At 40.2% G+C, this 17,448-nt stretch overlaps 1 protein-coding gene across 8 annotated transcripts in view; it reads right to left on the minus strand.

Moving 5' to 3' along the window:
* The window catches only part of ARMC8 (armadillo repeat containing 8), a 117,487-nt gene that overhangs the window by 24,287 nt on the left and 75,752 nt on the right, over positions 1–17,448 (minus strand). For 7 of the 8 annotated variants that reach the window (XM_033212537.1, XM_033212534.1, XM_033212540.1 and 4 more), the window contains 5 exons: positions 13,137–13,219; positions 12,746–12,827; positions 7,612–7,698; positions 4,718–4,810; positions 1,109–1,258 (listed from right to left, as the gene is read on the minus strand). In XM_033212537.1, coding sequence (XP_033068428.1) covers positions 1,109–1,258; positions 4,718–4,810; positions 7,612–7,698; positions 12,746–12,827; positions 13,137–13,219 — 495 coding nt within the window. The remainder of the gene's footprint in view (positions 1–1,108; positions 1,259–4,717; positions 4,811–7,611; positions 7,699–12,745; positions 12,828–13,136; positions 13,220–17,448) is intronic. The other variant, XM_033212541.1, reaches the window with a different exon arrangement.

Genomic DNA, 17,448 nt, shown 5'->3' on the forward strand with positions numbered 1-17,448 from the left:
ACACATACATACATATATAAAGTTGACCTGACAGAATATGAAAGTATAATCATTGGGGGTCCTCAAACCCAAATATATTAAAGAAAAAGGAAGCAAAGGCCAGGTGCAGGGGGCTCACGCCTGTAATCCCAGCACTTTGGGGGGCTGAGGAGGGCTGATCACCTGAGGTCAGGAGTTTGAGACCAGGCTGGGCAACACGGCAAAACCTCGTCTCTACTAAAAATACAAAAATTAGCTGGGCATAGTGGTACACGCCTGTAATCCCAGCTACTCGGGAGACTGAGGCAGAAGAATCACTTGAACCCGGGAGGTGGAGGTTACAACGAGCCGAGACTGCGCCACTGCACTCCAGCTTAGGGGAAAGAGCGAGACTCTGTCTCAAAAAAAAAAAAGGAAGCATAAAAAATGGACTTGGGTAATGGGGGAAGCCAGAGACATGGAAAATACAGTGTAGATTTCCTAATACTATCTTGGAGCATAAACGCATAATGACAACTTAAAAAGACAAGTAGGGCACAGAGAAGGGAACCACCCATACTTCCTCATCTACCTGAAGGCCACCTGCATTGTTTCTTGGGGGAACATTAGAGAACATCGAGAGGGACCCCACCAGCAAGGCCCAGTCTCTCCTACTCTGACACATATCCACTGCTTTCTACACTGGCATCTGCAGAGGTCAATCCTGTACATGTGGGTAGGGAGATGGTGGTCTATGGAATGGCTCTGAGAATTCTCTAACAGGAAAGAAGCAGAGGCCCCAGAGGTAAGTGATTTAGGCAGATGAGAAAATTCATCCTAGACAGCATACCAAGTAAGAAAAAAGTAACAAATCAAGGTAGGCACTGATCATGTCTTCCTCTGTTCCAGGGATTAGAGGGAGACAGAATAAGTAGTGTAGGAGTGTAGAATAGGGGGTGATATGGTGAAGCAGCTCCCAGAACACCTATGAAAGTGACAGGTCTAGACATCAACTCCTTGTTTCTTTGGACGAGGGCAGCATTTGAATCACACTCATGGGCAGATGTTAATGAGAGCAGAGAGAGAGAGCAATGTCTTGCAATGCATATGTAGGGCTAGCTAATTTGGAAGCCTGGGTGATTTTACTTACAGGACGAGTAGAGAGGAGATTTCTAAGAAGTCCCAATGTCTTCATCAGCACATTCAAATCTGAATCTGATAATAACCGGAATAGCTGTTCAGTACTCAAGCTTCGTAAAATATCTGCTTTTATTTTTTGTTCAGCCTGAAATGCCATATTCTGAAAGGATTAAAGAAGTTGCAAGAATCATGTCTACATTTACTTTATTAAATTATATTTTAATAGTAACTCTGATAATTTTCTTTTTTTTAAATTTTTTTGAGACAGAGTCTTGCTCTGTTGCCCAGGCTAGAGTGCAGTGGCACGATATTGGCTCACTGCAACCTCTGCTTCCCGGGTTCAAGCAATTCTCCTGCCTCAGCCTCCCGAGTAGCTGGGAGTATAGGCGTGAGTCACCACGCCCAGCTAATTTTTGTAATCTTTAGTAGAGACACGGTTTCATCAAGTTGGCCAGGCTGGTCTTGAACTCCTGACCTTGTGATCCATTCATCTTGGCCTTCCAAAGTGCTGAGATTACAGGTGTGAGCCACGAGGCTCGGCCAAACTCTGATAATTTTCAAAGTACAAACAGAATCTGCAGAAAATCTTTAAGGATAAGTCACTCTATTTTCCTGATTCTTGTTAATTACCTATATTTCTGTCTGTCAAGAGAAAGGTAACTGTTACTCTTAGATACACTTCTACATGAGGAATATGATCACTTTTAGGTACATGCATTTGAAAGTCTTAAAATTTCTCAAATAAATACAAAACTCATTTATCACTTTTGAGAGTATCTTTATGGTTATCAAGTTGCCTGCTGTACACGAAATGACTATTAATGATTATACTGTGCCATGCCTTTTGAGAATGATTTCAAAGTACTCACAGAAGAAAATAAGCACTGGGTTTTCTTAACTTTACTGGCATGAAAACATCTATTGTGTTCACAATACTATGGTAGGTGTTGGCATGGCCGGGCTATATCACACAGGAAGCTCTCCAGAGGGTAGGAGGTGTGTCTGAGCAACCAGTAATCCCGGGTGGCCAGTAGCTATTTTACTCCTTTTTCTCTAATTTGTATCATGGGTTAGCCCAGCTTAATCCCAAGCTATTCATGTCTGAAGAAAACAAAAACCATGGTAAATTCCAAATAACAACTTACAAATCAACTTTTGATACAAAAATCTCTTGTATAGCCAGGTGTGGTGGCACACGCCTGTAATCCCAACTACTCGGGAGGCTGAGGCACAAGAATCGCTTGAACCCAGGAGGCAGAGGTTGCAGTGAGCTGAGATCATGCCACTACACTCCAGCCTGGGCAACTGAGCGAGACTCTATATCCAAAAAAAAAAAAAAAAAAAAAAAATCTTGTAAACTAGAGACATAATATGTGGTTGTTGCCCTCCAGGAACTTATTTTAATTGAAGAGCTAAGACATCAGCAATCAAGTTATATAATAATGTGAGGAAGCATGGCAGAGCAAAAAGAATACTCTCTCTTTGTCAAGAGACCCAGGTCAGAGATGATTCTAAGGTTTTATATTTTGCAGATAAAGAACACAGAAGCTGGTAATATGGAGACTGACGAGAATAAGATAGTTTGTACAGATTTGAGGAGTGGAATAAGTTCAGTTTCCAACATTAAAGTTGTGCATGTCAGAGAATTCCCAAATGAAGTTCCATATGACATTTAAGTGATAGATGTGGGAAATAGGTAACAGTTACATCTGTAGATTTCAAAGTAATCTGTTAGGGGAAGTTGAAACCATGATATGAGATGAAGTCCCTGAAACTGATGTAATAAGAAGTGGAAACCAGAAATTGAAACTTGGGGGTATGTTCCCAGTGAAGAGGTTGAAAACGAAGCTAGGTAAAAAGGGAGTATAAAAAAAGTAAGTCCTGGGAAGGAGTTTCAAGAAAGAGAAGTGCTAAAAGCTGTGCAAAGTTCAGGAGAAAAATAACTGTGAAACTACGACTTGTTGCTTTCTTAGAAGATAATTAATTCTATCCTGAAGTCTGTATAAAAACACAGCAGATATAGCATGGAACAGGGAGAAGAATACAGGTTTGGAAAAGGTTCTGAACCCATTTCCATTATTAGCTGTGAGGACTTCACCTTCACAATTCACTTACCTTCCCTGAGTCTGAGTTTCCCATTTGTAAGGTGAATATATACCAATATATCTTAAAATAAGAATTAGAGATAAATATAAAATGCCCAGTTTAGTGTCTGGTACAGAGCAATTAAATTGTAAATAGTATAAATATGTTTTAAAAATCAATTTAGGATTACTCTATTTTCAATTTCAAGAAAATTTTAGCCGGGCGCGGTGGCTCAAGCCTGTAATCCCAGCACTTTGGGAGGCCGAGACGGGCGGATCACGAGCTCAGGAGATCGAGACCATCCTGGCTAACATGGTGAACCCCGTCTCTACTAAAAATACAAAAACTAGCCGGGCGAGGTGGCGGCCGCCTATAGTCCCAGCTACTCGGGAGGCTGAGGCAGGAGAATGGCGTAAACCCGGGAGGCGGAGCTTGCAGTGAGCTGAGATCCGGCCACTGCACTCTAGCCCAGGCAACAGAGCAAGACTCCGCCTCAAAAAAAAAAAAAAAAAAAAAAAAAAAAGAAAATTTTAATAATCTTGAGGAATGGTTCTCTAATCTCATAAAGTTTTAGAATATAAATTATTTACTAGAAACTGTTAAAAAATTTTATTAAGTATTTATGCACCAATTTTATTACCTTGGACACGTTAATCATTCTGCAAAAAATGGTTAAATGTGTGAGGTAATACATTTGTTAATTAGCTCAAATTAGCCATCCCACAATCTATTTATCTTTCAAAACATCATGTTGTACATTATAAACATATGTAATTTTTATTTGCCAATAAAAAATAAAATAATCATTCTGTGCCTTAGTCTACTTCATCTATAAAGTATGGTAAGAACTCCCTGGTTGATAGCATAAAGTTGTTCTGAAGAGCAAAGGAGATATGAAAGTGCTTTGTAAAGTAGGTGGCGCTACACAAAAATATAATATGTTCATGATGAGGAAAATTTATTTTCCCAGAATTAGCTAAGTTTCAACATCTGTTCACTTTTCTTAATAATAAATAAGAGAACTGAGGCATAACTTGCTTACACTTATATCTGTTAGTTTAATACTAAGTCTTCTAGGTCCTAGTCCTTAGAAAACTAGAACAAAATAGCAAGATTTTGGCCAGGTGCGGTGGCTCAAGCCTGTAATCCCAGCACTTTGGGAGGCCGAGACGGGCGGATCACGAGGTCAGGAGATCGAGACCATCCTGGCTAACATGGTGAAACCCCGTCTCTACTAAAAATACAAAAAAACTAGCCGGGCGAGGTGGCGGCCGCCTATAGTCCCAGCTACTCCGGAGGCTGAGGCAGGAGAATGGCGTAAACCCGGGAGGCGGAGCTTGCAGTGAGCTGAGATCCGGCCACTGCACTCTAGCCCAGGCAACAGAGCAAGACTCCGTCTCAAAAAAAAAAAAAAAAAAAGCAAGATTTTTGAAAAAGAAAATTCCAGACATTTCAAATAACACATTATATTCTAACTTAGACAACAGCTCTAATTCCTTTTATAAGTTATGATATATACAAAAGTGAAACGTACCATTAAAGCCCAAATTCCATTCACTCGTAAAGCGGGATTTTCACTCTGAGTTAATCCACAAAGTAGCTCTACGGCTCCTGATTCCAAAATTGGCTGCCATTGGACAGGAAAAAAAAAAAAAGTCACAGCTTTAAAGTCCGGTTTGCAAACTAAACATGCATATACCTTGGCACTTTGTCTATGATTTCTTCCCCACTCCTACTCGATTCCAGGCAACTTTTGCAAAGCAGGAGTGATGTAGCCATAAAAATCACTTTGAGAAGGGCAAAGACAACTATTTTCTTATAAATCCAAATAGCAAAAAAAAAAAAAAAAAAAAAAGAAAAGAAAAGAAAACCAAACCATTCTATCATTTCCTTTTATCCTTGTAGTCCTGGAGGATTCAGGAGACATCCTAGTTATGTGTACATTTCACACAGACCCTTACGATACCATTACCTAACTCCCCACTCTCATCATTCTCTGAGACTCTGTCACTTTCTGCTTTATGTGTGTACCTTGTGCACTGCTTACAAACTCTAACCATCAAGTAATATGGTTGGTAAAGGAAAGAAATATAAAGGAACTTAGACAACCAAATCCTTCCAAGCTGTCACTCTTATTCCAAACATGCACAGAATTTATCTTTTAGGATATTTTCAGGACTACTTATCAATTATACAAGCAAAAAACAGTCCTGTACTTTTATAGTCATGCCACATTTTACACCTAAAATACCATGCTTTAGTCTAACTACTTAACTTTATTTATAATACTTGACCGGACATGAATTTCTGGTAATTTCTAAAAAATATTCAAACCTTAGAGGATTAAGATTTACCATCACCAATGAATGCTTAAAGGCCACTTGTCAAGAGGATTATAGAAATGTCAGAAGCAATTCAGATCTATATACCCAGAAAAAGGGGTATACATTTCTCAACTGTACAAATTATGATATTTTAAAAACTTATTTTGAAATAAATTCAAACTTATAAAGTAGCAAAAATACAAGGAACTCTCAGATATTATTTTCCCAGATCTGCCAGTTTTTAACATTTGTCATCGTTAATTTACCATCTCTCTCTTACTATGTACCTAATCCACATTATCTATCTTTTCTGAACCATGTGAAAGTAGGATACATACATCGTGCCCCTTTTATGCTTAATATTTCAGTGTATATTTCCTAAAAACAAGGATATTATCTTAGATAACCACAGTACAGTTATCAAATTTAGGAAAGGTAATATTAAATTAAAATAATACTTTAATCAAATCTATAGCCCATACTCTAATTTTGTCAATTGGCACAAAAAAACGCTCTTATAGCATTTTCCTGCCCCACTTTGGTTCAGAATCTAGTTTGTTTTTTTTTTTTTAATTTTAATTCTTTGAGACGGTCTCACTCTGAAGCCCAGCCTGGAGTGCAGTGGCATGATCATAGCTCATTGCAACCTCAAATTCCCAGGATAAAACAATTCTCCTGCCTTGGCCTCTCGAGTAGCTAGAACTACAGGTGTGTGTGCCACGCCTGGTTGATTTTTTAATTCTTAGTAGAGACAAGGTCTTCCTATGTTGCCCAGGTTGGAAGTTAATTTTTCAATATAAAAAAATCATATTAGTGATCCTTTGCCTGAGCTCATCTACCTATTTCCTAACTAGACCCCAAATATCCTGAAGGAAGCTCTGGAGCAATATAAGAGCAGTTAAGGATGGTTAGTGGTGGTACACAAGCTGTGACTGGGTTATCATCAGGCCAAGACTCCATCTACAGGGCAGAGAACTGATGGAAGCTCTGGCGTACTATTTCGCCTTTCTCTTCCATCAGAGTAACTACCAGTCCTGCCCTGTTTGTTCCAAGATTCCTGCTTGTTGAATAACTATTTCTGAACCTCCATCTTGTTTTTCTGTTTTGTTTTTTAGATGGAGTCTCCCTCTTTTGCCCAGGCTGCAGTGCAGTGGCACGATCTCAGCTCACTGCAACCTCTGCCTCCCGGGTTCAAGCGATTCTCCTGCCTCAGCCTCCCGAGCAGCTGGGATTACAAGCATGTGCCACCACCCCCAGCTGATTTTTGTACTTTTAGCAGAGATGGGGTTTCACCATGTTGGCCAGGCTGGTCTCAAACTCCTGACCTCAAGTGTTCTGCCCCCCTTGGCCTCTCAAAGTGCTGGGATTACAGGCATGACCCACCATGCCTGGCCAGAACCTCCATCTTGTTAATATTACCTTTCTTAATTATAGTCAACGCCTACAAGTGTTATAATGCAGAAAATAAATTCAACACAAATGGGACTACTAAATGCACAATAAACCTGAGTTCATGATTAGGCAGATCAGGGGTATTATGACATAATAAAACTAATTTTATAAGGTTTTCCCCTTCTTCATTAAAGTGTATTTTAGTTTTTCCTATTAAAAAAAGAATACATGCTCAAGTAGTTTATAAAATGCAGAAGGGAACCCCCATCCAATCCCTCCCCAAATAACTACCATTAACATTAAACATCAAAAGATGATTTTCCAATGACAGTAGTTATCTCCTTGAAATGACTTATAATCCTGGTTTACAAAATTTAGTCTTAATTTATTCTTTAGTAAAGATAGCCTGAGAATAGTTTACTACTTGTAAGAAAAATTATTTCTTACATTCAGGCAGTTTAGATTGACTTTAAGCTGTAATATCTTTTAAATAAGCTGAATATGCTAGACAGAATAAAAAGAATAATGGGAAATGATAATCATATTTTAAAATGAATGATTTATTTGCACACCCCCGCCCCTATGCAATCAAACAATTCAGAAATACTTTTTAAACCCAACCCACAAATTTCAATGTCAACTACTATAAAAAGTATCTGAGTAAGCTCTAGCTGGACTGGGCAAAGTCTAGGAAAAGAAAATCAATACTAACCTCTTTGCTTGGAGAAAATTCAAGAAGAAGATTACATAGCATGGAAGATGCTACCACTAGGATTTCATCTGGTGCATTTTGTAAAACCTATGGAATTAAAAAAAGATACTATTAATGATTTGAAATGATGAAGATAAGATATAAAATGACATATAAAATATGAGATATAAAATATAAATAAAAACAAGAACAATTATCTTTCAGCCTGATTCTTCATGTTGGAGAGACAGGAAGAATCCACTTGATACTGTGTCAAACTTTTCCTAGTGCTAAAATTATGACTGACTAAGGCCCTCAAATCTGTTTTGCTTGGGGAAGCTGCAGCCTCACTGGGGGCTCTTGCAAGGAGGAGATAGACATATCAGGGAAAGGTACTCTCTGTGAAATGCTTGAAGGCCAAGGGACTGTTCTGGAGTAAGTTAGCTCACTCCACTCCATCAGTCAAGCCCCTTATGAGTCCACAGAATGGCCCTACAGCCTGACTTTCTGATTCGTCCTTAGAAGGGCTTGTTTGACCAGAAGTACTGACGGATCAAGCAAGCTACTACTGCACAGGTAGGACAGTGTGGAAGACTGGTTTACATAAAAGGAATCACACAGACCTAGTTCCAATCGGACACCTCCACTAACTAGCCTGAGTCTGTATTTCTTTATCTATAAACTGAGGAAAATAAGACCTCCTTGATAGAACTATTTAGGATTAAATGTGATATAGTGAATAATAAGGGAAGTACTGTAGCAGGGAAATGAAAAACAGACTGTTTGGATACAAATTTGGGCTCAACAACTAAATAGGTACATGAATTCCTCAACTATAAAATGGTATCTGCTTCACAGGATTGTTATGAGAGTAAATATATAAAAAGGTTTTAGAATAGTAACTGGCACATAATAATGGCTATATAAGTAAGGCTTTGAAAATGGTAATTTAGTACCATAATTGCTGATGCTATCAGGCACATAATAGGTATACAGTAAACTAACTTCCATGAACTTTCACTGAACTAGAAGGCAATACAGCAGGATGACAAATGTTTGCTGCTATTAGCTATTTCTAGAACCTGTTCTTTCTAGATTCTAAGAGACAAGGCTTCATAAATACCACCATTTATATGCAATAATCACTTCAACTAAATCCTCTGCATTTGGGATCAGATCAGGCTCAGGCTTAGGATCTCAAAAGGAGTATTAGGGGCTCTAGTTACACAAACCAGAAATGGGTAATCACAAAAAATTTCAAACAGTTAAATATATTATCTGCTTTCCATGGCTAAACCAAGTCTGAAATTCTCAAGCTAAGAAAAAGCGTGAATTATAAAGTAGAAGCAGCTCTCCTAAGATACTGTGTTTTAACTCTCCTATGGACTGTTCATTGATAAAGATCAAATCAAATCTCATATACTATGCATGCTGAGCTCTGTGTCTGTCACAACTTCCTTAAGGCCCCCTTCACCCTTTTCTTGCCTTGCCCTTCCCATATCTCTCAGGAACACCCCTACCCAAGCTTTAAAGTCATCCCAGTCCTTTCAATCAGAAGTCATTCTATCCTCCTCTGGGGTCCCATTGCCATGGTTTGTGACCTCCCTTAGGATCCTCATGACCATCAACCTATTCAAATTATTTGTGCAGTTATGCCAATCTCCCCTTCTTATAATAGAGTTAAGCTTCCTGAAGAAATAATCTATGTATCTATGGTCTAATTTATACTGGCCCGTAGCAACCCAGTGGCACTGCACAAAATGGGTGCTCGATAATTGTTTTTAGATTAAGAGAAATAATCATTTTCCAAAACTACACTACTTAGAAACACTGGTGAAATAAGTCAATGCCTATCAAGTCTTTAAAAAGTTCCTTTGGTTGATATAATTCATTTTTTAAATGTTACTGTTTATAGAAATTTGTTTTTATCAAGTTTTATTACATAACATTCAAATTAGATAACATCTAATAATAAACTAAAGCAGAAGAGATCCTAAAAACTTAAAAACCACTTACCTAGTGCAGTATAAGGTATGACCTGTGAAATTCAGAAGTTGACATCTAACACTGACAAAACAATTTCACCAAAATAGGAACAAAACATAGTCACAAATAATTTTTTAAATTAAAACCAAATGTCTACCTTCTTGCAGTTTGTTAACCAACTGTCAAAAACATGGAAAGGCAAATGGGAAAAATCAACAACTATGCGAACAGCCTCTGGACTACAGACCAAAAAGTATCTGAAGTAAATCATTTGTTTACCTCCAAGCTTTTAATATTATAATTTAAACATACAGCAATATTGTAATTTGAGAGTAATTATATCCACATGTACCCAAGTATATAAACCCTTCTAGAATGCTCATCAGACCTTTTCACAGAAAGAACTAAAGAGAAACCATGTTACTCCATTTCTGATTTGTATGACAGAGGGCTACAGAGCTGAGCGAGCAGGGAAAATGGCTCTGTATGAAAAGGTAGTTATTTGGGGAAGCAGAAGAGCACTTAAAAATTCCTGAATGGATAATCAATAAATCAAGATCAAGCTGCTATGAAAAAGGTGCAATCTAAGAATAATAAAGAGTAGGAATAGTAAAAGAAAATACCACTTAACTGAGTACAGCCTTACAAAATCCAGAAATGTCAAATCTGGCCCCAGTGGTTTTGGATAAGGGATGGTAGACCTGAAATAAACTGTTGCTGGTAGGAGCTGACACACTCCATAAGCAAGTGTGTCCCAAGCACAGAAAGGCACTGATATTGTAGCTGGAGAGTAGGGTGTAGGTAAATAACCATTCTGAGATTTGGGGCTCTTAATGAGGTTCAGGAAGCAAAAGGATATTAGAGAATGAGGAGTATGCAGAAGAGATGATATATGTCTAATAGGGTAAAAAAGAGTGAAAGTCAGGAAGATGTGCCAACGGATGAAAATGGGTCAAGTTCAATGTTACATGCTGCTTCGGCAGGCCCACTGAAAAGAAGTTAAAGAAATGTACTATTCTGCTAGGCCTCATAAGACTATATTGTGACACTTGTTTAGACTAGAAAACTCTTGGTGTCTCCCTGACAGTTCCTGAGTAGTGAATCATACACCCAATCTATCATTCCTTCCACTGAAGTATCTCCAGGGTTCATATGGTCTTCCCTAAGCCACTCCTACTGCTTTATTCCACAACCTTAACATGTAAATCATATACTCTGTCATTAGATGAACCTCCCCAATGGAAGAACCACTCAGCATGTCAATTCCCAAGGCCACTGGCATTGGTCTAACTCTTCCACTTCGTCCTTTCCTGTCCACTGGTATATCTCATTATATCCCACTCCTCCACTAGAGTCATAAAGGTATACTTGCTGTTCCCTACACATACCATACACAATGTTTCTCCTCATGCTATTCTGCACCCCAGAAAATCCTCCTGTTTTCCACTTGCTTTCAAAGCCCACTTTATATTCTTTCTGCCTGAATGGTCTCTTGCCTATTTCTGCCACATTGATGCCCCTGCCCCCTGAACCTAAAGCTTTAGGCCAAGAGTAAGAGAACTGTGGTAAAATGTTTTTGGTAGCTCACTGCACTTGAAAGCTTTGCTTAGTATATAGTAGGTATGCAAAAACAAAACAAAACTCTAAAAAATTAAGTTGACTAAATGCAAGGTATATGATCACTTAAGAAAAAAAATGATAGACCAAAGACTAAGTAGACCTATGGTTTTGTAACATATCAGGGAGATAACATTATTAGCAGCCACTTGATGCATGCTGTAAGTCTTGATTCAGATTCATTTGCCCTGAACCTTTTTTGGGGGGGACAAAAGGGTCCTGAAGAGAAGACCTAACACCAAAAATGTTATGTTAAAAAATATCCAGGGGCCAGGCATGGTGGTTCATACCTGTAATCCTAGCCAACATTTTGGGAGGCCAAGGCAGGATCACTTGAGCTCAGGAGTTCAAGACCAGCCTAGGCAACTAGCGAGACCTTGTCTCAAAAAAATCAGAAAAATTAGCCAGGCAGAGTGGCATATGCCTGTAGTCCCAGTTACCTGGGAGGCCAAGGTGGGAGAATCACTTGGGCCGGGGGGCACAAGACTGCAGTGAGTCATGATTGAGCCACTGCTAGCCTGTGTGACACAGTGAGACCCCGTGTCTATTTAAAAAAACAAAAACAAAAACAAAAAATCCAGGGATTGCCGAAAGACTAAGAACACTTCATCTCTGTAAATGGCAGATTCCTTTGTTTTTCAGAACCAAAAATTACAAGGATAATTCTGAATATAAGGTTAAGGTGTAATATTAAACAAATAGGCCAGGCGCGGTGGCTCAAGCCTGTAATCCCAGCACTTTGGGAGGCCGAGACGGGCGGATCACGAGGTCAGGAGATCGAGACCATCCTGGCTAACATGGTGAAACCCCGTCTCTACTAAAAATACAAAAAATTAGCCGCACGAGGTGGCGGGCGCCTGTAGTCCCAGCTACTCGGGAGGCTGAGGCAGGAGAATGGCGTGAACCCGGGAGGCGGAGCTTGCAGTGAGCTGAGATCCGGCCACTGCACTCCAGCCCGGGCGACAGAGCGAGACTCCGTCTCAAAAAAAAAAAAAAACAAAAAAAACAAATAGGGAGATCAGATAAGTAACTAAAGCTTAGTTAATAAAAGCAAATCAGACCTCCTTGGGCGCAGTGGTTCATGCCTGTAATCCCAGCACTTTGGGAGGCTGAGGCGGGCAGATCACGTAGTCAGGAGCTCAGGACCAGCCTGACCAGTATGATGAAACCCGTCTCTACTAAAAATACAAAAATTTGCCCAGCGTGGTGGTGCGTGCCTGTAGTCCCAGCTACTCGAGAGGCTGGGGCAGGAGAATCGCTTGAACCAGGGAGGTGGAGGTTGCAGTGAGCCAAGATCGTGCCACTGCACTCCAGCCTGGGTGACAGAGCTAGACTACATCTCAAAAAAAAAAAAAAAAAAATCAGGCCTGTAGTTCCCCCTGACACATGAAGCATTTGTAGATGCTTAGAACATCAGATTTGAGGAGATAAGTGTTCAAAATGCTCTACACAAAAATCAGACATACTCCTAGACCAGGGTGTAGTGTTAGCTAGCTTGGCTCACTCTAGGGTCTGTGAGTACGGTTGTTACTGGCTGACCCTTTCTTCTTACCTTCATTAAAGGTTTCCACACAGCGTGATCCTGGAAACTGGTTCGAAGCTGCTGCACAGATCTGGATAAACTGTGCAAACATCTACAAAGAATAATCAAAATTAGCTTTAAAAGAAACTAAAACTTCTACTTTTCAAACAAACTGGCTGGCATTTTACAATGACTAATATACACTTCAAGCATATCTACATTGTTAAGTGAACTACATCAGACCACTTCATGGGGTTTGGAGGCTAGGTTCTCTGTTAGACAATGGTATACACTCTATGAATTCACCAGAGCAGATTTTTGAGGAACATTTGTAGTCTGCGTTTACTCAGTGAAGGACCAGAAAGGAAACAGGTTAAATACATGGCAAAAGGTTTTTATTCAGACCATTTAAAGCTCATACCTGACGGCAGCTAACCGCACCTTGACACTAGACTCAGACAAGCCAGTCACAATTCGGTCCATCATATTTTCAGTCTCAATGATCTGGAGAAAAAGGTTAATGCTGCATAAATAACAACATGAAGGTGACAAACTTCGCTGCTTGTAAATGCAAGTATGTTAACATCCATTAAAAGTTTAATGCTGTTTTTGGCAAGAGTTTTTACCTCTCAAACAATCATCTTGCGGTGGGGGCAGGCAGCTCATCAGAAAGGTAGGTCTAGCCCACTAAGGACCTGCCAGGCTGAATGACAGGTGTAAGGGGCAGGTTATGTTTGTTTATTTTTAAAGACATTTAAAACAAAAATTAAATGGTGTAAGTACCGCAGAGGTGTTGTATAAACAATCTTGAGAAAAAGGAAAAGAAATAAATGAACTCTCATTGGGCAGGTTCCTTCCAGAGTGAGGTTCTAAAGAAATCACAGTCCATGCTCAGCCCTCATGAAATGAAATCTGGGCTTCTGACAGAGCCACCTTGTGGCTACTTTCTTACCAACCGACTGCAACTTTTAGAAAAGTAACCCTTGCCATCTTTTACTATAGCACTAAGTGCTGCTACATATAATCACTATAATCATGAAGCTTTATTGTTTCAACTTAAAATTAAGAATAACCGGCAATTTTCCTTCATCAAACAATGTCTAGATACAAAATAAATAGTGTGTGAATGAAACTGAATTTGACTTGTGTGGGCCTACTGAAAAACAGCCTTTTCATATTAGGATAAAGTACTCATGACATCACAACACAAATACTAACAAACACATTTGTTGAGTTCTTCTGTGTGCCAAGCATTGTGCTAAGCATGTTATATTACCCAATTTAACCCTCACTCTTCTGTAGGCATTACTCTAGATAACACAGAGCTTTCCTGTAATCACAGAGCTGAGATACGTACCCAGGAATGTGACTCGAGTCCATATGCTCAGCCACACTTGTAATACAGCCCTGGTTAAAGCAGTCCTCTTGTACTCACCAGGTAGTTCCCAATAAGGACAACTCATTAATGGGAGTCATTACTCTTACCTGGCAGAATACCTAGACCAATAGATCTTAACTGTGGTTGGCCTTGCAGAAGAATTACCTGGGGAGAATTTTTTTTTTTTTAATCCTTATGTCCAGGACATACAGCAGACCAATTAAATTAGATTCTCCAGGGTCAGGGCTGGGCACCTAAATTTTTTTTTTTTTTTTAATCTCCTCAGGTGAGTCCAGTACACAGCCAAGGTTGAAGATCACTGACCTAGACTAAAATGAAAGGATTCAGAAGGCTGACCTGAGAATATGAGACAGTAGGAAACCTCAGGATGTTTCAGCCCAGACAGGAAGGGAAGAAAATATTGTTGAAATTAAAAATGATCAGGGAAAATACCATCTATTAAGAACAGGGAACCACATTTCGGCTGTAGGTTAGGAATGGTAATTTTTATCTGGCATTTTAGTTTCCAAAACATTTACATATTGATCTACTCCTCACTCCAGACCAAACTTAATTCCATTCTTACTGATATGCACAACCACTCTGTCGTCATTGTCACCTCACCCTAAACTCCTCCCTTTCTCAGTCTACCTACTCTTTGTGACTCTTTTATACCTTTCCCTCCTGGCATGGATGTCCTGCTCAGACACTCAGAAGACAGATTCCCTTTTTCACTGTCCTCCCACCACTCATTACTCCTGCTCCAGATCCCAACTGCTGATGTTGCTCTAGAAAAACCACCAAACATGGCTGTTCTTTCCGTGTAAGCTATTCCACCTCAGCAGCACCCTCACTGCTGGTGACCAGCCTTGTAACCCCCTGGAGATGCCCATATTCCCTATAGTAGCTACCTCTTACTTAAAATTCTTCCTGCCTCCCTCATGCTCGCAGCCACTCTGTGCCCACCTCATCTTCGTAGGGACCTTGTTTTATTTTGGGGACACACATTGCAACTTCCCACTTTTGATGAAAGGTCTCCATGCTTTTGCTGTTTTCTTTACTATTGTCAAGGTTGGGTACTTCAAGCTCAAAGCCCTTCTACCTTGATCCAAAAATTACCATTCTATAACATTCTCACATCTTTACTCTGCCCTACCTCTCATTTTCAATCCTGTTTAAAAGACATAAATGCCCAAACTTGAACCTCTTGAAGCTAGTCCTCTCCCCACTTCCCATCTTTAAATGGGCATATATCCAATAAAGGCTCTGTCCATCTCCATCTCTTACTCCACATATATATAACAATGCTGTGACTTCAAAACCAACTCAGTATGGGAAATTTTCTAAAGTTCTGTTCTAGAGTTCTTTCCTGACCTCTAGCCCCATACTTCTGATTGCCTAATAAATATGACATGGATGTTCAGTGGAACTTCCGATCTATTATGTCTCATACTGAATTTGTCCTCCCACCTGCTGGCCTTGGCTAAACCTGCTTGTTCCCTGTGTCTTTCTGTTTTTGCAAATGGTATTTTAACATTCTCCTAGCCACCCAGGCCCTACATTTGTGCTAATTTTGACCCCAACTCTTCCTACCTTACCACACAAAACCAAAACAAATTACTTAGCACTATACCTTATATTCATTCCTTTCGCACTCCATTAAACTAGTTGGGACCTTATTACTATTTCCTTGGCGGTCACAGTAGTGTGTTTTCCAAATTACCTAATCCTCTGTGCTACAGCAACCATCAAAGACTGGCTGGGTTACTTCAATCATGCACTAGTCACTGTTCTTGAAACAGACAAGGCCAAATCAGTACCTTCAGTATGGGAAGGAAACAAAAGCCTAGGGCAAAAGTTTCAGGCAGTGGAGGACTAGATGCTTATGCCTGAAAGATCCTTCTGCCTTGAGAAATTATTTTTACTTAAGAATGAGAAGTGGGCCGGGCGCGGTGGCTCAAGCCTGTAATCCCAGCACTTTGGGAGGCCGAGACGGACGGATCACGAGGTCAGGAGATTGAGACCATCCTGGCTAACATGGTGAAACCCCGTCTCTACTAAAAAATACAAAAAACTTGCCGGGCGAGGTGGCGGGCGCCTGTAGTCCCAGCTACTCCGGAGGCTGAGGCAGGAGAATGGCGTAAACCTGGGAGGCGGAGCTTGCAGTGAGCTGAGATCCGGCCACTGCACTCCAGCCTGGGCGACAGAGCCAGACTCCGTCTCAAAAAAAAGAAAAAAAATCCTGGCTAACACCGTGAAACCCCGTCTCTACTAAAAACTCCAAAAAACTAGCCGGGCGAGGTGGCGGGCGCCTGTAGTCCCAGCTACCCAGGAGGCTGAGGCAGAATGGCGTGAACCCGGGAGGCGGAGCTTGCAGTGAGCTGAGATCCAGCCACAGCACTCCGGCCTGGGTGACAGAGCGAGACTCCGTCTCAAAAAAAAAAAAAAAAAAGAATGAGAAATGATAACTTGGGAGAAACAACTACCTGTACTGGATATAGTTACATCATCAGATAATGTGGTGGTGGTAGAAGTACGGAGGGATTGAACACATGGTTACTCCCCAGAAAGAACTGAGAAATACTATTAGCATTGGCTCCGGGTGTGGCCAAGACTTGAAAGAGGTTTCTAGATAAGGTTTCCTGGCTACATTCAACCAAAGATGTAAATCTACCAAAGAACCAGAATGGTGTAGCAATCGTAGGTATTTAATAAAGTATTATCTCAGTAGAGCCAAACTGCTAAGCGCCAAGAAAAAGCCTAATTCTACACAAGAGATGGGACAGAAAAATCTACAAGCTTAATATGGGCTAAAGTCCAGACTGTAGCCTCTTCCCAAAGTTTGAAGGCTGATATGAAAGGACCTGTGGAAAGGGTGATGATCAGAAATAAAATGAGTAGATAGCCAGCCTAGTGGGTGAAGCAGGGGAAATGGAATGTTATGGAGTGGATTGGCTGTATTATCTTAGGCAATTTATCTCTCTGGGCCTTCAGTAAAATGAGATACTGTAATGATTATTTTATTTCCAATCTTTTGTAATCAGCAGGTGAACAAGGATCATGTTAGTCAGTCTGGGCAAAACTACCATGTTGTTTAGAAGGAACATGGGAAGAAGGCGGGTGAGGAGAGGCTGCAGAATGGTTCAGGTCTAGTCAGAGTGCTAAAGGAGAAGGCAAGGAAAGGCAAACGGCACAGCTCCTACTTACATTTCTATAATTATGTATTCAGCAAATATCTGAGTGCCCAGAGAGTGCCAGATATGATTTTGAAACTCAAAGACAAAATAGTGAGGAAGAGAAAGCCTTTGCTTCTACCAAACTCACAGTATTGAATAAGCAAGTGCAATTAAGTGTT

The sequence above is a fragment of the Trachypithecus francoisi genome, unplaced genomic scaffold, assembly GCF_009764315.1.
Source record: "Trachypithecus francoisi isolate TF-2019V2 unplaced genomic scaffold, Tfra_2.0 Lachesis_group0, whole genome shotgun sequence".
NCBI classification, from domain to species: Eukaryota; Metazoa; Chordata; class Mammalia; order Primates; family Cercopithecidae; genus Trachypithecus; species Trachypithecus francoisi.